Source organism: Platalea leucorodia (genome assembly GCF_965183815.1).
Source record: "Platalea leucorodia genome assembly, chromosome: 5".
Taxonomy (NCBI): Eukaryota; Metazoa; Chordata; class Aves; order Pelecaniformes; family Threskiornithidae; genus Platalea; species Platalea leucorodia.
The window spans coordinates 49,470,922-49,493,401 of record NC_138827.1 but is presented as its reverse complement, the minus strand read 5'-3'; the positions used below and the strand labels follow the sequence as shown (position 1 = coordinate 49,493,401).

Sequence of the window (22,480 nt, the reverse complement as noted above, 5' to 3'; positions counted from 1 at the left end):
AAAACAATAGACAAGCAAAAATGGGGAGAGGGCTGGAGAGGGACAAGTAATTTAACAAAAATCTGTGTTTCTATTGCATTCTTGTGTAATAAGTTACCATAATCTGACTTTCTGGCGCCTGAAAGCGTTTATTCTAAATAACAGTCTCTAACTGTTGAGCAGATGGATATCTGATTCACATGTAATACAGAGAGGAATGTAGCATGATGCTGCAAAGATTGTGACACTGCTCAGTTATAGAGCAAACTGCGGTGTTTGTGCCATTCATCCTGCAGTTTCTTTTTCTGCTGTTCTGGTGTCAGTGATTTGATTGCTTTCTCAGTGGATGATAGATCTTGGATGCATGCTAACAAAATATGTTGAAGATCCACGTTTTGAGGCTACCTTGAAGAACACTGACCAAAAGCTGAATGGAAAGGCATTTGGAAGCGGCTTTGTCTCTATTTTCTCTATTCCAGCCACTGGAGCTCTACCTCCTTTTTGCAAACGCTGAGGGCAACAAGCTTTTTTTGAAGAATGCACTGAGACTGTCACTTTCACAACAAGCCTTCTGGTCCAGACAGAGCAGAGCTGCTCTTTGTCATCCTCTTAAATGTAATCCTTGCTTCTTTGAAAAGGTACTTTTGGAGCAGCAGAGAGGAAAGCATTTCCTTCCTTCCCTTAAAAGAATAAAATCTCCAGGCTCTGCCTCCACAAAAGAATAACCCTAACCTCTCTTCTCTCGTTCGTCCCCTATCAGAGAAAGTTGTCTGTGAGGAAACTCGGCAGGGGAACTCAGCCACAATTGCTCCCACTGCTTGGCATCATTCTGCCAGAGTGTAGGTATAAGGTGCTCATATGGGAAGGCTTGTTGAGATCTCGTATTTCCTTCGAGTAACTTTGCTAAAGATGCCTTTACTAAGGCAGACATCTTCTTAAGGACTTCACTGTCCTTAGCTGATAGGGCTATTGGTAGGTAAGGAGCTGAGCAAAAGGAAAGTCCAAAGCAATCTTAAACTGAGCTGCCTGGCGCTCTTCCGTGTTCCAAGGTTCCGTCTAAAACTCCTGTGTAGGCATCTGGTCCAGAATCTTGACACCTTTCAACTTCCTTTTTCTGATCACTCAGACTTTGGCGTACTTAAGGATATGCACATTGCTGTTTGTCTCCAGTCAAGTTTTTGGGTAGTACATACTGGACCATTATTGCAATGTGAAGGCCCCAATGGGTCAACGGTGAAGAGAAGCCTCAAGCAACCATGGTCTCCAACTTGTGCTCTCCTTTTCCTATAACTGAGCGAGCAGTGAAATTACAGCACTTTCCCCAGCCTTAGTTAATTTAGAGCCTCTTACTCCTTTATATCTGGTCTGTAGATGGTGCTGCGTAGGCACTCCTAGAGTACCAATCTGGTTTGCATATTTTTTCTGGCTTAAGGAGTTGGAGATTGTTAAGGAGCTCTCCAAAAGCAAAGCTGTTAGAACACTCAGGACTCCATTATATGCCCTTTATTGCAAACTGGTAGGGGTGTGGGATGATCTGGCATCTTGGCAGTGGTTAGGTTTGGAAGACAAAATGCAGTATGTAGACTCTAGCTTTTGCTATCAATAGTTTCTACAGGACATCATGAAACTCACTGAATGAAGCTTCTACACCTTCTCTATTTAGACATTCACAGGTACTTCTTCACTTTCTCTTAATACCAATGCAGTACAAGACCGTTACCCTGTCTTACCAGAGCCTGCAGTGTTCAGAAAGGAGCCTCTAGTCTTACCTGTACTCCACCTTAAGCAAAATCCTTTCTAGCAGATGAATAATAAATTTTGAATTTTGCCCTGTCTGCAAGAATCGGAACCAATTTGGAGGAAAATGTTGTGGAGGGGAAACTGAGAATGATTGCTGGGGAAGATGGTCTCAAAAAGGAAAATAGGTGACTTACCTCCAAACAATTTAACGTGTAATCCCTCCTCCCCCTTTACTCTCTTGAGGAATACAGAGCTCTGCATTCCATGTGGGTGTGCATTGATCACCTGTTATCTACTTATTTGGACATTGCTCTGCTTTTTTATCACTTCTGAAGCATCTAGACAAATAACATAAGTCACGTTTGGTCTGTCCAGACTGTGCCTAACTCATGCAAAACAGGGTAGGTTGAAAGTCCGACTTTCAAAGACTGCAAGTCCCAGTTAGGGGGCTCTGTTGATCCAGGCAGTGAGGTCAGATTTGTTGGTGAATATGTATTTTCCCCTTTACATATATCATTAAAGACAGCACCTGGCCTTCAGAAGCTTGCAGTCTGCCAGATGAGCAATTTCAGCCTATGGCATCCAGCTCTGCTAGTAAAATCTTTGTTTTAACTGAGGACAGCTGAAGGCTGTAGAGAAGTCCATGGACTGTGTTTGAGCCTTTAAATTAGTGGGTGTGATCTGAGCATTAATATTTCCTTTTCAGTGGTCCCTCAAAAGTGTCTCAGTTCAAAGACCTGGCATTGCGTGTCTAATGTAGCAATAATTAGATTGTTATTGGGTGCGGTAAAACAAGAGTTCTTTCCACTTTTGGTGGAAGAGAATTGTGTATACAGTATTTAAATTAAAGTTTCGTCTTCCTTGCTGTGCAAGACTTCAACTTATAATTATTATAGAAATAGAGGAGCATGAAGCATTTTTAACATTAATGTAAAGCAGTGTGCACAAGCTGTGTCAGCTCGTGATTGCTTCTTGAACAGCACTTGCTTTGGAAGTCTAAACTTGACTACTCTCATGTTTACTGAAGGGTGCACTAGATGTTTTTGGTGGTCACCCAGTGTGGATGATTTACCAAGAAAGCAAGGGGCTGTTTCATTTCAATGGTCTAAATAACTTGTAAGTAAAGGACTTCATGGAAATAGTTAGAGGGTTTTTTACCTTTCTTTTGCTCACCATGTCTTTTGCTCTTCATGTCAAACAAAACCAGGCCAAATTAGTGTGAGTGAATTCTCTTTTGAGCATTGAATGTTAAGATGATGAACTGTGCACGTGTGCAGTTGGAACAGATAAGAAGCTCCAACTTAAGGCTGTATGCTTTTTGCATGAACAGAGTTGCACGATTATGGTGACTTTTAAAAAAGAGGCTCGCATGAAGCCTGAATTGCCTTTTGAACTAAAAAGAACTGTTAAAAGAGGAAGACTGTTTGACTAGTTAGAACTTCCTAATAGATGAGGAAATTTTGTTTTCTTTTAAATAGATGGAGTCTGCACGCAAAGCGTGGGAGAATTCCCCAAACATGGGGGAGAAGAGTTCGCCGGTGACCTCAGCAGCATCTCCCATTGCTGGTGGCAGTGGCAGTAGCAGTAGCAGCAGCAACACTGGGCCAAGCGGTGGTACTTACAGCTCTTTCTCTAGTGCATCAATGCCTCCTATTCCTGTGGCCTCGGTTACACCGACAACTTCACTATCAGGTACCGGATGTCAAGATTGTAGTAGCCTGTTGTATTGTCCCTTGGTTATGTTTTTCAAGAGATTATATTCCCTTTGGACTTATGTTTAATGCAAAGCTAATGGAACTTCTATGCTCGTATGAAATGTCAGATCTGAACAGCAGCTTCCCAAATACCTTTTAATTAACAAGGAGATAATTCACCTGTTTCACTGCAGTCACCTGAAAAGAATATGAAAAAGACATCTCTGCCTATGCTACTTATATGGACTTGAAAGAGGAGGTAAACTTGTCCTGTTGGCCTCCTTATTGGTTTCATTTTGTTCAGCTGAATGAAAGCAAGCAAGTAGATTTTGGAGCAGATGGTAGTTCTGATATCCAGCTAGTTGCAGTCTTACTTTCATTTGTGCTACTTGCTTTTGGAGTCAAAGCTTTGACAGTTCATAGCAAGACCCCCTTACACTAGGCAGAGCAAATGTCCAGCTGCTCTTCAGAAACAGTGCTGGTTTTCACCTTGGTTCTTTGCAGTAAACAAAAGATGCTATATCTGATTAAATCTTCACGCCTTGGAATATTAGAATGTATGCCCAAATCTCAGCTGAAGTGCGTGAAGACGACCTTTCTTTGGAGCCCGGCTCTCAACCATGAGAGGCACGACCACTGTACATTGCAATATTTTGTTGCATAACTAACCAAGATGTCTACTTCAGTATTTTTATATATAGATTTTATTTATTTTTTTATACATAGTATTTTTTATAGACAGTATTGTCATCCCTGTCCATCTTACATTGATGGAAACAGCTGTATTAGGTTTCAGTGTTCTTAACCAGTTGTGGCTGTGCTTGCATAGCTGTCCCAAAACTTTCGACCACTGAAAGATGAGGCTTTGAAATATCTTTAGCTGTTTTATGATGTATGACTTGCTTCTCTCCTTCTAGGAGCTGGAACGTACACAACCTCTTCACTGAGTACGAAGACTGCAAGCACCTCAGACCCTCCTAATATATGTAAAGTGAAACCACAGCAGTTGCAGACAAGCAGCCTAGCTTCTGCCAGTCACTTTTCCCAGCTGAGCTGCATGCCATCTCTCATTGCCCAGCAGCAGCAAAGTCCCCAGGTCTATGTGTCTCAGTCTGCAGCAGGTAATAGTGTTTGTGGCTGAGAAGCCATGTGTCTGCTTTTGTGGAGTTCTGAAGCTGAAGAGTTGAATTCAGTTCTGGTTTTATCTGCGGTAAAGACAGAATGATGGAGAGCATTCTGTAAGCAAATATTCGCTAATTGTCTTATTCTAAATATGCAAGTTTCTATCGGTAAGTATAAAGATAATGCTGTGGTGTTAGTTTGTTGAGGGAAGTAAGTCTGAATTTCTTGATGTACCATTTTTCTGTTGCAGAATTGTAAATCACTATTTAAGACCAAGAATTAATTAGTCTTGACTTCTTTCTTAAGTGCTACGATAGTTTAGAATCATAGCATTTTTCTTTAAAGAAAGCCGTACATATAGTTAACCTAAATTACATGACAGTATAGCATGGTCTTCCCCTTCCTTCACCCAAACACCTGCTTTGGCCAGAACCTGTTGCTCGTCCCCCAAGAATTGCATGGGACTGAAGATGCGTATGCAAGACAGAGAGATTCTGGGGGTGAATTGGAAAAGATACCAAAGCTGGTTAGGCACCCAGCTCTTCAGTTCTGTTTCTTGTCCCGGTCTGTCTGGTAGCTGTCACAATGGGAAGTATTGACAGTGGCTGCACCTCGTGACTCTTGATGAAAACCTTTCTAGCAGGGAGATGTTTGGACTCGGGTACTAATTGTATTGCTCTTCCTGATGTACTGCAGCTCAAATCCCAGCATTTTATATGGATACAAGTCATCTGTTCAATACCCAACATGCGCGTTTGGCACCACCTTCTCTGGCCCAACAGCAAGGCTTTCAGCCAGGGCTTTCTCAGGTATTTGGGGATTTCTTTTTTTGGTTTTGTTTCCCCCCCCCCCCCGTCCATATTGCTTTTTTAAAGCTCTGTTAATGAGCTGATGGGAGCAGGGGAGAGTGGGACTAAAGACTCTGCAAAAATGAGGTCATGCCTGCCCTTGCTATTTCATCCTGGTGCATGCAGGCGGTGCTTGATCGCTACTGTTCCTGAGAATGAAAGCATTTGTCATGAAAGTTGAGAGAATAAGCTTTCATTCACAAATATACTTTATGTAAAAGTAGATATTCACGGGAGGTGTTTATGTGGCCATGTTAGTGCAAGCTTATTCAACTTTTGTAGTACAAAATTGTATGCAATCTTGTGCGGTTGCTTTGTATGCAAATCTAAATGATTCATCCAGTTTCTGCTGGTTATTTGCAAGGAAAAGAGTAAAATTCAACTAGAAAGTGATTTTCTGAGTGGTGGCAATACCAGCTCTGCATGCAGCCTTGGGATTTGCCATTACTTTGTTTACTAAATGTTACACGAATCCTGGCACACATTTAACTGTAGCTTTTCTACGTGCCTTTTGTCCTTGGATATTTAATGATTTCTTTTTTTATGCAGCCTGCTTCAGTTCAGCAGATCCCCATCCCCATCTATGCACCTCTGCAAGGACAGCATCAAGCTCAGCTGAGTTTAGGAGCAGCACCAGCTGTTTCACAAGCCCAAGAGTTGTTCAACTCCTCCTTACAACCTTATAGGTAGGTAGCATATGCAAATTCCTTTGGTTTTTGAGTGGCAGAATTTATAGCACTTGCTTGCCTGTAGACTTGTGTTCTGTGCTCAACAGCTGCCTCATCTTCCTGTCTTCCTCAAAATCTCTTTTGTCATCTGTCTGGTTGAGAACTCTGTATGCAGATTGGCTAGTCCGCATGTGCAGATGTAGTTGTGAAATTGTGGGTTCAAAAATTGTGTGTGATATTTGTATCTTTAGGAAACCAGGCTAAAAAGCTGGAAACATCAGTCTTTCATACTAAGAGAAGAGAAAAAGAGGAGTCTGTCCCTTTAATTCAGCAATTTGTTTGTTATTTTCTAATCAAACCAACATTGGAGTCCTGAAACACTTTTAAATCCTAGTTTGAACCCCACAGGTGGTAGAAACTTAATTTCAGATGTGTAGGGGATAGCAGGGTATGTTTTGGAATAAATGTTTTCTGTTTGCTACCAAAGATAATAGGAAGACCAGTATCTCTCAAATGCCATTGATAGCCAGACAAATTTCCCACTGTAAGCCTTTCCAAAGCTTCCTTGCAGTTCCTGTCACAACTGATTCACAGTGGTATAATTCTGACAAATTTTGTTAGTTCCACTTTGAGAAAGTTTATTTGGAAATTTAATTAAAGAGTTTTGCGTGTGCTGTAGAAAAAACTGGTTGTTGCAATGTAGAAGGCTGAAGCCACAGAAGGTTTAATTGACTACATGTGTATCCTGACTTTGTACTTGGCTGGCTTTTTTGGACCAAATACTGCTTGTCGTGCCACAGCTGACAAAAGTCATTGCAAAGTTAGCTAGTTGCAGAAACACAATCAGTCTGGCATGTGGTCCAGATTAAATAAATGCTTCTGGCTGATCTGGTCATGCACAAACCCAGTATTAACGGAGTTTTGGGTTGCGCTGTTTATAAGCGTATGAGTACTTTTCCCACATCTTTAAAAGTGCAGAGATGTACAGGTTACTGGTTTAAAAAAACAGCAACAAAGAAAAAAGCTTGTGAAAATGTTTTTGGCTACATTGAAGACTGTTGTCTGCATACATTCTGGAAAAGTTTCTCCAGTGCTCAGAGTGCAACTCTAAGAATGTTTTGCAATTAAGGAAAGGTACAGAACAAAGCTAACCCAAGTGTTCTGTCAGGCAAGCACATGGCCACTACGCTAACAGGTTAACAGGACCAGTGCTATCCTGGTACATATCAACCAAGTGATAAAGTGAAAAGTGTTTTTACATCAAAAACACGCTCCTCTGAGCTGAAGAGCTTTGAGAGGGGCATTTATGTAAAAACACTGATTCTTCAGTCTGAAGGTGGCTATTCAGCAGGCTCTTAATGGAAATGTTTGGATAAATATTTCTGATGGACTAAAAACCTGTCTGTCGTGCTTTGCTGTACGGTTTTTGTTCTTTGTTTTTTAAACAACCTGCAACTTCCCTATACTGATGACAAGGGAATTGAATATCTAGTTAAAATTAAAGGCTGTGGTGTCTGTCTATGTTACTGTTTTGAAGCCAAAACATTCATTTGGAAGCTAAAATTGTCAGCATCCAGTGATGTAACCTTTAAGTATTAAAAGTTGGACTATGGAGATCTGTGAAGTCAAGAGAACAAAGCAGTTTACTTTATGACTAAGTGGAACTACTCACATGTGGTGCTTCCCCACCGTACTACCTTATAGAACGGGAGCTAAGAACTGGTAGCTTCTGTATGTTACAGTTAAGTCATGCAAAAACTGTTTTAGTGTGCACATCTAAATATAGCTAAGTGTACTTCAAGATTTAAATAAAAAGCCTAGTCGTTTTTTCCTGTGGCCTTTAGTAGCATCTATTATTTTGTTGTGTGCAGAGTAAATAGAAAAATCTGCCTTTCTCAGCTGAAAATCTGTTCAATAGAGCTAAGCATTCTAATTGTGTTTAAAGAATATAACCTGTGTTCTTGACTTCTGGTGGCTCATTGTTGAGCTCTGTCTGCATTTTTATGTCTAATGCTTCAATCTCTTGCAGATCCCAGCAAGCTTTTATGCAAAGTGGTTTGTCTCAGCCATCACCAGTAGTTCTGTCTGGTACAGCCTTACACAATTTCCCAGCAGTACAACACCAGGAGCTTGCTAAGGCACAGTCAAGCCTGGCATTTCAACAGACTTCTAATACACAACCTATTCCTATCTTATACGAACATCAACTTAGTCAAGCTTCAGGACTGGGAGGCTCTCAGCTTATTGATACACACATTCTCCAGGTAGGAAGCATTCCAAAATGCAAAACTTCTGCAATGGTTTGATACAGATAATGCAATAATAAATCAAGTATTGCTCAGCTTGGGACAAGCCCACCTCTGTGATAATTTCACAATAGTCAAAGTGGCAGAAAAGACACTTGAAAGAGAATGTTCTTTTAATTTCATAAAGGTACATTAGCATAATCTCTGAATTGAGGATTGTTCCCCAGACTACAGGGCTCCTTGCACTTCTGTCACTAATTGGAGCTTCAGGTTTAATTTCTGTTATGGTAGGCAATAAGGGGCTGTTCTACCACTTGCAAATGAGAGCTTTATCACAAGCTGAAACCTTCAGGTTGTCAGCTTCCTATGCTGTGGTTTCTACTTTACTGGTTGAAATACAGAATGATGTGCCATGCTGTCTCAGAACTGCTCTCCTAAGCATTCTTAATGTAATGGTGTCTCTCACTCTTCCTAGGCCAGAGCTACGCTCACTCAGGCTTCAAATCTGTACTCTGGGCAAGTTCAACAGCCTGGCCAGAGCAATTTCTACAACACTGCACAGTCTCCCAGTGCTCTCCAGCAGGTAAACTATGGCATGGTAAATTTCTTAAATTGTATTCTTCTTAAAAACATGTTGTTGTTGATGGTTTTCCTGGGGTGGGGGCTGAGACAATCTTTAATTCTTCCAAAATGCAAGAATTTAAAAACCGATAGCAAGAGAGAGCTACTGCAGCAGCACTGAAAAACTGAGTTGCTGAGAAGTTGGATGGCCTACAGGTTCATGTTGATCATTTGTCTCTGGCATCCTTCTCTTAAATAGTTCATTTTTCCAGTGACAGGCAAAGATTTAATTGGCACAGTGATGTTGCTAATTGATTGAGGCATATGCTGCCTTTATGGGGGCAGGTGTCAGTTAGTGATGGTGGAGAGAGAGAGAGAGAAACTCCAGGTGCTTAGTGCAGCCTAACTGTTAACACCAAATCTCACTGAGATGAAACCTCTGAGCTGCTACGTACGTCAATGATACCAAAATATGTAGAAAACAAATGAGAAGTCAGCAGATGGATGATCATACAGGCAAACAGGACAGCCAAGTCAGTAACCTACATCAGGAGGTTTGTAAAGTAACTGCAGTGATTTTAAGTTTTTTGAATTCTTTTGTGAAATAACTGTTAATTTGCCATGTGCAAGCATTCTGTCTTATTTACAGGATGCTGTCTAGTGGTTTTCATCTTCTGGTTCAATTTTTTTTTTAAGTGGCTTTCAAAAAAAAAAAAAAAATCTTGTGATGGACCAGTTTATTATAATAGCCTACTTCATACGCAAGAAAAGCTGCCAAGGCAGAAATGTAGAAGAGTCTTAAATTGGATCTCATCTGTTGGAAATCTAGCATAAAGTTTTAAGGACCTTTTAGAAGGGTTAGTGCTTTTAATGTGTTCAGTCTTGGCTGTCTCTATGCTTTTAATCTGTTATCCTTCAGAGCAGAACCTTAGTAAGTCTTTCACATCTGGAGAATATCATATCATATTGTTCTAGTCACACTCAGAATATAACGTTGCAGGTTGTGGATTGATGGTCAGACTAGGAAATGCAGTAACTCGTGCCAGTCAGGTCACTGCTGTGGTATTTTCATGTTTATCACTACCATTCTGTGGTGTTTTCAGCCCACAGCACTCCCTGTTAATGCAAGCAAGGCACAGGCTGTGGTTTGTTGTTTTTTTGGGGTTTTGGTTTGTTGGGGTTTTTTTAGCTTGAACCGCTGGCTCTTGAGACTCCTGGAAAGTAGAATCTAGTTTTCATCCCAAACAATGTCCTTATGATGACAGAATTATTTGAAGTAAATAACCCTATCCACCCAACTGGCTATTTCATTCTACTTTTATTTTCTGAGTTAAATTAAATTTACTTCTTCATACAATGAAATCATGTTGAATGATGTTAGAGTTAGGAGCCTGCATGCAACTTTGTTTCTGAAAAGCAAAGACCCAAATGCCATTAGAACTGATTATAAAGACAGGCTAAACAATAAATTCACTTATTTGCTTGCAGCTCTCGGGGTAAATGTATGAACTCCTTAAGCCATTTACCTTGAATATAGCTGAAATCATAGAGCTAGTAAAGAAAGTTAAATAATGGCCCTTGTGTATATGTTACTGGTGATTTTGTACTTTTTTTTTTCCAGGTGACGGTACCTTTGCCAGGATCACAAATTTCTTTGCCCAACTTTGGATCCACAGCACAGCCACTGATTGCCCTACCCCAATCTTTACAACCACCACTACAGCACACGCCACCGCAAGCACAGGCTCAAAATCTAAGCAGACCTGCACAAGTAACCCAGCCTTTCAGAGGGTTAATCCCAGCAGGAACTCAACACAGCATGATTGCTGCAACTGGAAAGGTAACAATATTGGTAGATCTACAGTACAAAAATCAATGCAAAGCACAGCTGTATGCTGTTTTATAGAGCTAGCACAGCAACCCATGTTGACTCTTGCATCTAAAAATCTGCCTTGACTTTAAAAGGTAGGGAGGGGAAGATAGAACAGCCAGTCAAGGTTAGTTCCTTAGTGACTGAGTCTGCGCATTTTGTAAAGGTTTAGCTGAGTTTTTGTAGCTAACTTGATATTAGTCCATTTGCACTGTAGTTTGATAATGACTTTGTGGACTAGTAGGCTATTTCATGTAGAAGCCATGTAGAAAATAGTACAGAGCCGTTGTTAGAGCAGCAGGCAAACAACATTGCACTGTCAGGGCTGGTTTCTGATTCTGGTCGTGCATGTGTTTGTCGCTTTGTTTCCCGTGTCATACTGGAGCAAGTTGTATGGGATCAAGTCTTTCCGGTGCAACAAACTGGAGTTCTAGAGGCTTCAATGGACTCTGTATCAGACTCTATCAGCTGTGGCCTTAAACCAGAATTAAACTCTACTAATGTTGCTGGGAGTCTGCTTTTCTGAATAGCACAACAAGGTGCATATTGAGAATGTAGCATTGTATGCAAGGAAGGACCTTTGACGTGTATAAATAAATAAATAAAAGGCTAGTCTTGCAGCTGAAGAAAACTCTCCTTGAGTGACAGCTCCTGTAAGGAGATAACACTGAAATAGTGCAAGAAACTTGAATACCTAGGAGGGAATTCTCTCCTCTCCTTTATCTGGAGCTGCTGTGGTAATTGCTAATGAGGGGATGTGTGGAGCAGGCTTCCAATCACAAGGTCTCTTGTCTTAGATGGAATCACAGATTTACAGGCACCTGGGATTTTCGGATAGTGTGCAGCACAACGCAGTTGCAGCATACTTTCAGGTGAGCAGTGGGTGATAACACTGGACATGAACACAGCTAAGTTTTTTGTCAGATACAGCAAGGTCTTTCCCCAGTGCAGGGAGTAATCTAGCTCTGGAGCTGCACCTGAAATCCTTTCAGCTTGTGGCCTAGATTTTAGGGTGTCTTTGAGTATAAAATGACCCTGTTGTCCCAATGGTTTACAGCTGTGATAAGAAAAATCTCTCTCAGGTGTTAATTCCATGTGTTGGAATTAGCAACCAGAATTCCAGATCACCTAGATGAAGTTTTCATCCTGTCACCCACCACAGTATATGGTGATTTTTGCACGATGCAGTTTTCTAGCTTCTTAGGATCTGGTCAAACCTTTTCACCTTTACAATTTTTGTGAGCCAGTCTTTCAAGCAGCAGCATGTTTCTTGCTACAGTTGTTATTGGAAAATGATCACTCATTTCAGCAAGAAATGAGGAAGAACTGCAGTGGGATGGTGGCCTAGGTGACTTTCCTGCCCTGTGTTAAGGGTTCCATCATGTTCCTGCTAAGGAAAATCAACGTAAAACAGCCACTCACTTTTAACTGATTTATTGTTGTTACACTTCATGGCCATGTGTGCAAAGATACTGTTCCAGAGACTAATTTATTCTGGCGAGTGTATCTGCAAAACAACATGGAAGATTCATTGCTCCAAGTAGTCTGGAGATTTTTTGCGTGAATGACAGCTCCATTTTTGCTGTGCTTTTGTTGTTTGGGGGTTTTTTTATAGAAAAGGATTATTTTATGGCCTTCTTCACTTCAGCATTTTTCAGGATTATATCTAAATATTTTCATGTGGTATCTGAGATGGGGAAGGAAATTTCAACCCTGAAACATTTTTTTAAGGGCCAGATATGTGAAATGAGTCACAAATCTCCTTTCATTATGCAGGAAGATCAAGTTAGAAAGCCAGTACCATTGCTGGAAGTGCCAAATAGTGCAGGAAAATTGTACACAGAGGTGCTTGTGGTGCTGGGGTTGTCCTAATTATAAGCCATTTTGCAATCTGACTTTCACCTCCACTTAAGGGACCTATTTTCATTGAGAAAAATGTGAGGTAAGCTAACAGTTACTTAGTAAATGTAATTTTTCTTTGGATTAGAATTAACATGTCAATTGCTGTATTTTTCAGATATCGGAAATAGACCTGAAGGCCTTTGGAGGTGGCATTGATGTTAAACCTGGAACACCACCAGTTACTGGTAGAAGTACTACTCCAACTTCCAGTCCCTTCCGGTAAATCTTTCTCAAGCTCAAAATTCCTTGAAATCAGAGCTAGAAAATGTACCTAGTCATGCATGAGCAGACAGTTCTGAAAGGTATGAGGTGAGGGGCTACTAATACAAAATACAGTGCTTAATCTTAGTTTAAAACCAGCATTCCAGTAAGTCATCAGATCTGCTGCAGTTGGCCAGAAGTACATAGCTCTGAAATAAGACATTAAAAATATTTTTTGATTAAATGAAACTGAACAAGTCATGTAAAATGACCTGGGATTGTACCAGGAAAGCACAGAAGTGGCAGGGAAGATGTACTTTGAGATAAAACTCTAAGACAGCTTATCTTAATTGCGGTGCTCAAAGTAAAAACCCTTAAAGGCTTACACCTCAGTTGTGGCAACAATTGTGTTAGAGAACTGAGAATCATTGCAAGATACGTAAGCTTCTCACAAGTGAAATTAGTAAGCTGTTTGCAGGTTTGCTTAGTTAATTGACAGAATTAACAGAATCTTGCTCATATGGAGATGCTCTTCATGGTAAACCTATTGGGCTGCTTGTGGGTGAAGTTGTTAGTGGGCTGAAAGAACTTGAAAATGGAACTTTGCTACATGATAGTTCTGTTCTTGAAAGCTGTGCTCCCATGCGTAGTAACTGTATTTGGTGGCTTTCACTGTAGCAGACTGACAGTGTTCAGGCTTTTCTAGTGAGGTAGAAATGAGAGTTTGAACTTAATGCTGAAGTCGTGCTTCCAATACTTCACCCAAGAAAAAAGTGAAGGGATGAGGAAGAAGAAACTTGAATTTGCAAGCTAGTCAACATTTAGGACAATTGACTCAATGGTATATATCTTAGAGATTCTACACAAGATGTCTCTTCTCCTAGCAACCAAAGCAGGGCTTATCATAAGCTTTTGCTCTTAAGTGTAGAGGTACTGGGAAGATCGACAAAAGCATAATAGATCTCAAGAGTTTGAAGTGAAAACTAAACAGAGACTTCTTTAAGCTTGCAAAGTGATGGTGTGTGTTGACTTCAGCTGCCTTCCTTGCCACTGGTGCCCCGCTGCTCATTTTACATTAAGTGTGTCGCCCACACGCTCTGCATGAGAACTCTTGGCAAATCAAGCTCCATTTCCTAAAGGAGGCTGTTCACTGTTTTAGCTTTCTCTGAGGGCTGTTTGGTGCCCTTCCCCCAGATAATCTTCCAGGCTTCATTTAATTCATGGTGGTTCAACACCTCTTAAAAGTTTTAATGGAGGGTCATGTTCTTAGCCAAATAAAACAGGGAGAGAGCCTTTCTGTGAATTCTTGAGATCTGTTCGAGTGCGCTTTGAAGCATTTGACAACAGGTCAGAGTGGAAGCAGCTGCACGTGGCAGCTTTTGCTGTGCATGCTTAATGCCTGTTGTGACAAGCTCTGAACTTGACACGATAGGGCAAACAGCGTAAAGGGGTAGGACTGAACATAAGATAGCAGGGATGGGAAGGGGAATACACTTTTAACATCAGTATTTGTGTTACAAATACTTTTGGGAAAGGTCTCTGTCATACAGACTTTACCCTGGAATGTTTCCGTATCCTAAATATTTCTAATTATCGTTTCTCTTTGTATTCTTAAGTTCTGAGCTTGTTTGCATTTGAAACTAATGGTAGATACAGAAGAACATCTGATACCAGCTTCTCGAAGAGATTATTTTTTTTCCCCCTCCAGTGCTGAATTTCTAGTTAAGTGGTAACTAAAGGCAGAAATATCCCCTGAATGAGAGCAGTGTGGTTCTAACTGGTGTTTTTTTTTTTCTTTAGGGCCAGTTCTACAAGTCCTAACAATCAGTCCAATAAAATGAACAGCATTGTCTACCAGAAGCAGTTTCAGTCAGCAGCTGCCGCTGTGAGAATGACACAGCCATTTCCTGCACAATTTGCACCACAGGTAGGTGACTGGTGGCTTCCTACAAACAAATCTGTTTCTCTGTATGACCTGGTGACTCTAAGTCGGCTGTTTCCTCAGGGGAGATACAAAATGGAATCCGTAAAATGAAATGGCGTGAGAAAACTGATTTCAAGATCAAAGCCAAAAAAGAACCCCTCTCTGATCTTGCTAACTAGTAGTGCAGATTTTGTGACGTGTTTAATTTTGAGAGCTCTGTGTGCACTGAGGAGTTTAATACAAGTTGTGAATGATGTAGAACAGACAGTTGTTTTGCTGGCTTCCCCATGCAGCTCATCCTGCAAAAAACAAATCATTTGGTTGGGGAAGGGGAGAAGCTTCGTGTCTCAGAAGGGTCCCAGTGCATATTTTAAACATTTAAAAGACAAAGATTTGCAGTTGTTTGTCTGAGATGCAACTCTGGAGTAGTGATGGAGCAGTTCAGGTTGGAAGGGATCTCTGGAGGTCATACAGGCCATACAAAGCAGGGCCGATGGCAAAGGGTTTGATTTGCTTCTGGCATTCCAGGGAGCACAGCTTACAAGGGTGGTGCCATCCCTCTTACTGGTGACTGTAGCCAGGCTGCTAGGGAAATGCAGTGTCTGTAAAAATGCAGGATACTTCTGTCTGTCTTTTAGCATTTGGAGTGTTCGACTGCAGGACTTGAGATTCGATTTTTGGATTGCCACTAGTAGAAACTACCTAGCCTTTCCAGAAACTACCTGCCTTTCACTACCTGCCTTTCACTAGTGACTCCTCCACTGCCTCGCGTGGGTCTTCTCCCTTGTTACATGCTGGGTTTAAGTTGTTGGTACTACTTTCAGGCACAGCAGCGCTAGAGGGCTGGTTTTTTTCTAGAGTTCAAGCGTGGCCTTCTTAACATAAAATCCTATTTTCTTGACATCAGTTTGACAGCAGAGCAGCAACTTTCTCCCCTTTACCGTTAACTTCCCCCATTATCTTTAATGCCAACGTGCAGTCTAGTTGGCCATTTTCTAATTGCGAAATGTCTTTTTGTTGTTTTTCCCCCACTTAGATCCTCTCTCAGCCTAACCTGCTCCCTCCATTGGTAAGAGCCCCATATACTAACACCTTCCCAGCGCCTGTTCAGGGGCTGCCAATAGTACTGCATAGTCAGATGCCGTCTCAGATGACCACAGGCCTTATGAGCCACCCTCATTTACCACGTGTGGCCAGAGGTCTTTGTGGATCAGTATCTGGAGCCAGAGGCAATCAGGCCCAGGCTGCGATGAAGGCTGAACGAGACGTGAAGGTTAGTATTTGAACAGCAGCGCTGTTAACACCAGTTCAGTCTTGACAGCTTGTAGGGAAGGAATGTGTCTGCAAATCATGTCTTAATTTAAATGCCTCTGGACCCAAAGCCGGTAGCCAGGCCTTCAACAGCTGAACACAGACCTGTTTTTTTTTTTTTTTTTTTATAAGAACTTCAAACTAAAAAATTTGTAGGGAGGTTCCTTTCTCAAGTGGTCTTCCGGTCAGCAGTTGTGAAGCTGCCACTGCTGTCAAAGGCAATCTGACAACTGGATTTCAAGAGCCTGGGTTTTTTGAATGAGTGATGAAGCCTACAAACCCGGCTGTCAGCTCTCATTTCACATCTGCCTCCCCAGCTCTGAGCAGCAGCATGAACCCTCCTGTTCCAGCCAGCCTCGCTCCTTGGTGACTCTGGAGATTCATTTCCTGGTGGTTTGAAATGCCTGTGGTTAATTCTCTGTGGTAGAATGCAGTTCCACGGTACGCTCCACAGAAGAGGTGGCTGCATTTCCGTAGCAGGTGATGAGTCCTCTAACTTGGTAAAGCACTTTGGGACCCTTCAGGTTGAGGCAAACTCTTCTTACCAAGGCAGACTGCAATATGGGACATCTGTGTAGGGACACCGTGGCACACTTAGCCTGTTTTCCGTGGAATAAGTTGCTTGTATGAATAGATGGTACTAAAGAGCTCCTTCATCTACTGTCATTCGCTGTAACCCATGCATTGAGGTGTCAAAACAAAAGAATGTGTTTTTCCCGGTTAGGTCTTGTTGTAGGAGAATTGATTGTCCCTTAAATTCTAGGTATTTGGTCCATTTAGTTTTCTACTGCGAGTTTATGCTAAGTGTAGACTTACCAGGTGATGCTTAGTATATTGCCTTTAGTGTTTATATTATGAATTGAATCTAGCCAGTCATAGCAAATACTAATACGCAGTCCTGGTTTTCTGAATCTCCCTGCAAACGCTGTTCAGAAGAATGTAAGTTATTCTGTCGCGCTTGGTTAATTGTGGTGCAGTCATTCAGCCTTCTAGCCTTAATCTCGGGGGATGGCTGAAATCTATGCAAAAGATTTCAGGTGTCCATCTGGCTCCAGTAAAATCAGATTATTGCTGCAGTCCTGCACACCAGAGTTCACAGGTTTGTTTTCTATTCTGTTGCTGATTGAGTTCCTTGGAGCAACTACACAGTATTAAAGCCAAGACCTCTTGTTCCAGGCTTTTGCTGGTTTGTCCCCTCTGTTGACATATCCCCCCGGCCCCGTTTTCTGTAGAAAAGCATAAAATACTGGGAGAGGTACATGGAGGCTTAGTGTCTGTGTGGTAGTTGGGGTTCCTTGTGTTAAGATGTGCCTTTTTAATTTAAGAAAAAGTGTTTGACTGCATTGGGCTTAATCGCGCAGCTTCCAAAAGATTGAACTCTTAATGCAGCTCCTGCTTTGCCGGAGTCTGGGCAGGAAAGCCAAGCGCTTGGTCTGAAGCATCCGGTCCGCACAGTGCTTCACTGACAAATGAAAGGTCCAGTGTAAAACCGTAACTGAAACATGGAGTCACAAAGGCCAAATTTCACAAGTGCAAGTCAAGGTTACCGGTAGGGTTCAGAGGAGGGATCTGAGGGAAGCCAGGCAGTAGTTTGCGCTTCCTGGACTGAGCGCCCACTTTGAGTGGGAAGCAGATACGGCTTCAGCTTACATATAATGCAGCCTTGAACCAGGTTCACTTGCATCCCCACTGCAGGCTCTGAAGTCTGTGTCCAGAACAACAGGGGGGGGAAAATGCGGCTGCTCAGACTGCATTCTGCTGCTGTCACACAGCCCCTGCGCTCAAGAAGTCCCGACCACGCAGCAGGAGAAATGACAGCTGGTACGGCCCTCGGTACCGGCAGTGCCTGCGTAGCTGGGGTGGCGTCAGGGCGCGGGCAGCGTGCAGGCACGCGTGCCTTCTGGTCACGTTTGACTTTTACTGAGGTGTGAAGCTTCAGTTCGAGCCCACTGAAGACGGTGTTTTTGATTCTTAATCTCTGCAATAACAGTGGCATAGAAAGATGTTAGATAATGCTTCAAACTGCTGTCCTTCATCCTCTTTTCCGGGGTGAGGATTAGGAAGAGCAAGGGAAGCCTCCGCATGACGTTAAGCTACTGCTGAGAAGCCAAGCACCCAGATGTGGTGGCATCTGGGAAGCAATTGAATGCACACTGCCTTTCTAGGAAAGTCTGTCCGCTGCGGTCAGTCCTTCCTCTTTCATTTAGGAATTTTGTGAAGTCACTTTTATTCCTATGCTCTCTCTTCAGTAAACATATTTTCTCCCTTTCTTAAGGCAAAGCAGAGAGCAGAGGTACTTCAGTCCACCCAGAGGTTCTTTTCTGAGCAGCAGCAGCAGAGCAAACCCATAGGAGGCAAAGCGCAGAAAGTGGACGAGAACGGGAGCAAACCCGCCGAGGCAATTGCCGACTCTTCGGGAGTCTGCCAGGACAAAACTGAGGAGAAGCCTACCCCTGCGCCTGCTGCGGCAACAAAACCTGTTAGAACTGGACCAATCAAACCTCAGGCAATCAAAACCGAAGAAACAAAATCTTAGAGGCTGCGTTTCCATGGAGGTGGGGGAAGAGGGGAGGGCGGGTGAGATGACAGCAGCATGAATTTGTAGCCCAAAGGACAAGACGACAGTCTTCTCTCCCTGCAGGGCTCTGAACAGCGTAAAGGGACATAGAAGCTATCAGCAGTTATGGGTGCAAACTGCTGCGTATCCAACTGAGCTTCTAGGCTCTTTGGGCTTATGTCTTCTCTAACAGCATGAAGGCTGCTTTCGGTGTGTGCACGTTCTACACGTGTGCGCGTGTTGTGGCTTACACACCTGTATGCTTCCCAAAGCGACAAAAATTGAGAAATAGCAGTGGCGGGGAAGAAGGTGGTCGGGAAGGCATGTTCCTAGCTGACAAGATGAATACTCTTATTTTCTTCAGGCTCTGATCTTCAGCTGCTATTTATCTTTTTTGTAAACCCATGGGTATGAGAACATGCAGATCTGAAGATGGTGCTGGGCCAAGTGATGTGCGTTAAGTTTTTAGTGACTTAAGAAGCTTCTATCTTGTAATAAACAGAGGGATTCATGTAGCTGGCAAAATCACCTTTGCCATGTGACATCTAACCTAGCGTAACAAAGAGTAACGCTGACGATGTTGAATTTCCCTCTGAAGGCAGTGCTTTGCTGGCTGCTGCTTCTCGGATGACAACATACTGTGTTTAGATCACCATATGAAAATGCTACTTGGCCACCTGTGTTCTCTACAGCCACTCCCCCCTCAGTTGCTCACCTCTGGAGTTGAAAGGTTCATTGCATCAATAGTCAAATTTGTTCTGTTCACCTCTGTCCGGCTATCTTTATATGATGCGAGTGATCTTTAAACGGTTTCCAGCTTATGTCTGTATACAGCAACGAGCACTTAGAACTGTGCCACGAGAATAAAAGAAACCTTATCAGATTAAAGAAAGTTTTATCTAAAAGGTGCATTCTTTATATCAGAGCTGCGTCGCACCACCTCCTTGCCCACAGTGTGCTGGAAAGTAGAATCAAGTCAAATAAATGCCTTTTTAATTGTATCCTCTAGTATTATAGCTGTAGGACAGTACTGTATGATACTTCTGTGAATGTAAGATATCCTGTACCTGCTTATGATATGTAGTAGTGACTGTGCTATACTGGAGCTGTTTTTAATAATGTTATTCTAGAGGTTTTTTTCCAGACAATGATTGAAAAAGCTAATAAAAAGCACCAGGTACCACATCAGTAGCAGAATTTGCTGTTTTTTTCTGGGATTTTTTTTTTTTTTTTACATTTTTTGGAAGGAAGAGTGAGTTGAAAGTCTAATGTGTATAATTTTGTTCAAATGACTGCAGAAGCTGGAAAGGCTGTTGCTGCTATTGATGCCTAGTGAATCGCTATTGGTTATCTTTTTATATAAATATATATATAATTTGAATTTTTGGAAACTTTAGCTGTGATGTCAACTTTGGAAAAAAGTATCCCACTTGTAGTGTGAGTTGGCATTGTACAGAAATTAACAGCCATATTGGTCTAGAAATGTTAAACTTAATTTTTTTTCCATTTGTACAGGGGTAACGCACTGTATTAAATATGTACGGTCTTATTTACATGGGTTTGATTACAGAAACTAATAAAGTATTCTCTAAATAAAGTATCCGGGTAATCTCATGATTAGCAGAGCGCTGCAGGATGCGAGGAGAGCACCTGAACATCGTGTGCCAAGCGAAGAGTGTGTGTTACAACCAGACTTCTCAAGAAAAGCAGTTTGAGACAGCTCACTCCTGTTTCCCCCGGCACTTTTGATCTCGTTCTCCAGCGAAGGTCTCGCGGGACGTGGCTTCCATCTCGCTCTGGAAGGAGCCTGCCGGTTGCGTTCGCAAGACGTTGCACCTCCGGCGCGTTGGTGAGCTGCAGTGGAGGCTCGCGTTTTGTTCCCTAGAGAAGAGCCGCTCGTCAGAGGAGACCTGGATGAACCCAGCCACTTACTTGCATTTTAGCCGGTGGGTGACAACAGCCGGTGGGTGACAACAGCCGGTGGGTGACAACAGGCGCCGGCTGCACGGGCGCCCTTCAGCAAGGGGCTGTTAAAAGCAAGCGGTTTCCCTGCGGGGGGGAGCCTTGGGGTGAGCTGTCCCGAGGAGAGGGGAGGCTTCCTCCTGGTGCCGCTCCCGCACCGCTCCCTTCCCCGCTCTCCGCAGGCAACGCGCGCACGCTACCACGCGTTCAAGTCACGCAGTTACTGACTCGTGCCCGTAGGCGCGGGGCAGAAGGAAGGAAGGGTCGAGCGTCCCAGCGGCCCTTCGGTGTCAGGGGCGAGGGCGTCCCTGCGGCCCTGGGCTCCCTGCCCTGCGGGGTTATGAAGCGGCAGGATCAGTGCAGGGCTGGTGCTGTCCGCTGGCCACCAGAGGGAACTCTGGGTTCGTAACACACCAGAAACCACCTCGTCTTTAGTCTCTGAGGAGGAATTCCGGCCTTGGGAGAAGGGGCTGGCTGCCGTTGCACCTCCAAGGGATGCAAAGGAAGGAAAGCCCGCCGCGGGTGTCGGGGGGCTCTGCAGAGCAGACCTGCCTCTGGTCAGGGGCGTTGCTGCCAGCCCCGTGGTGGGCCGGAGCAGGCAGACCTGCCTGCGGTCAGCGGTGGTTTGGGGGCACCAGAGGAGCTGGAGCTGGTTCTTTTTAGGGGGTTCTAGTAAAACTGCAGCAGTATGGAGTAAACAAAGGTGCTGTAATCCGCAACTGGAGCGATGGGCAGAAGTAACCTCCGAGTAGGTGACACCACTGGTAAATCGCGTTTTTTACAGGAACCATAGGAGCACAGCTACAGGAAGCGCTCAGGGAAAGGAGGATGAAGGTAGGGGAACTGCGGGAAGGCAGACAGTGGTTTGAACTACAAACGTGCTCTAAAAGAGATGGCTTCAACGGTAATTGAGTTATGCTGATGTCTCCCTGTTTTGAGGCTGTCTGCTGGTTCGTCTTGGAAGGGAAATCATTCACTGGCCTATTCTGTTTTTAAGGAAATGCTGCTGAAAGGATTAATCTTAAATTCTCCAACAGAGCCACTAGAAAAATCAGATTAATTTCCTGCAGTCAGCAGTGCGAATATACCAAGCTTTTGGATGTTTCTTGCACTGAGCAGACTAAGGATAATATTTCCACAGAAACTTAATTAAAAGCAAATACTTGAGCATTTAGTGCATCTGAAGAACACAATTTTGATGTGTGCCTGCCCCGCAAACCAGCCCCCAACCACCCCGGCTGCCTTCGAGGCCAGTTTGAGCTTTCAGTCACTGACCCCGGTTCACTGAATATTTTTATGACACTTAACCAGATAACTTGCTGCTGACCACTTACGCTGGAACAGATCCTGCTTTTTTTAATCTGAGTGGGATTTGGTGTGTAATCTCTTTTCTAGGACTCTGGTCATCACAAATAATTGTGCTGAACCTCCCATAAATTAGGGAACTATTTCGTTTGGGGATTTCACTTTTTTTTCTTTCTTGATAACATTCTCACTGTGAGAAGACCATAGCTTTTCTCAAGGGCAAGAGCAGAAGGGGGTGAATGTGACTGGGGCCGGATCCAGCAACCCCCCTCGGCTCAGGCTGGCTTCTCGCTGGGATGCGGGAGGGGAGGGACTGTCCGGGCTTGTTTTCCAAAGCCTGCTAAGTAAGGCCGCGTATTCAAGCGCTGTTCGGCTCCAGCTCAGCTTTCTGGAAATCCTGTGTACGTTGGCTTGTTGTGGTTTTTTGGTTCTTGGGTTTTTTGTTTGTGTTTTTGTTTTGTTTTGTTTTTTTTTAGTCAATTAAGTGATGGACTTCCCAGCCCGAGAAGCCCTAGCACTGGCAGAGAGCGGGGAGGTGGGAAGGGCTGGGGCTGCCTGCCCTCGGTGGCTCACGGAGAAGCCTTCGGTGC

At 43.2% G+C, this 22,480-nt stretch overlaps 1 protein-coding gene across 2 annotated transcripts in view; it reads left to right on the top strand.

Annotated features, from left to right (window-relative positions):
- PRRC2C (proline rich coiled-coil 2C) overlaps positions 1-20,187 on the top strand; it is a 77,692-nt gene extending 57,505 nt beyond the window's left edge. The window contains exons 26-36 of one of the 2 annotated variants that reach the window (XM_082314231.1): positions 3,198-3,411; positions 4,331-4,534; positions 5,232-5,344; positions 5,933-6,069; positions 8,081-8,315; positions 8,773-8,895; positions 10,480-10,698; positions 11,526-11,600; positions 12,746-12,849; positions 14,632-14,758; positions 18,342-20,187. In XM_082314231.1, the coding sequence (XP_082170357.1) occupies positions 3,198-3,411; positions 4,331-4,534; positions 5,232-5,344; positions 5,933-6,069; positions 8,081-8,315; positions 8,773-8,895; positions 10,480-10,698; positions 11,526-11,600; positions 12,746-12,849; positions 14,632-14,758; positions 18,342-18,602 (1,812 nt within the window). In that variant the 3' untranslated portion in view covers positions 18,603-20,187. The remainder of the gene's footprint in view (positions 1-3,197; positions 3,412-4,330; positions 4,535-5,231; positions 5,345-5,932; positions 6,070-8,080; positions 8,316-8,772; positions 8,896-10,479; positions 10,699-11,525; positions 11,601-12,745; positions 12,850-14,631; positions 14,759-18,341) is intronic. The other variant, XM_082314232.1, reaches the window with a different exon arrangement.
- The last annotated feature ends 2,293 nt before the right edge of the window (positions 20,188-22,480 follow it).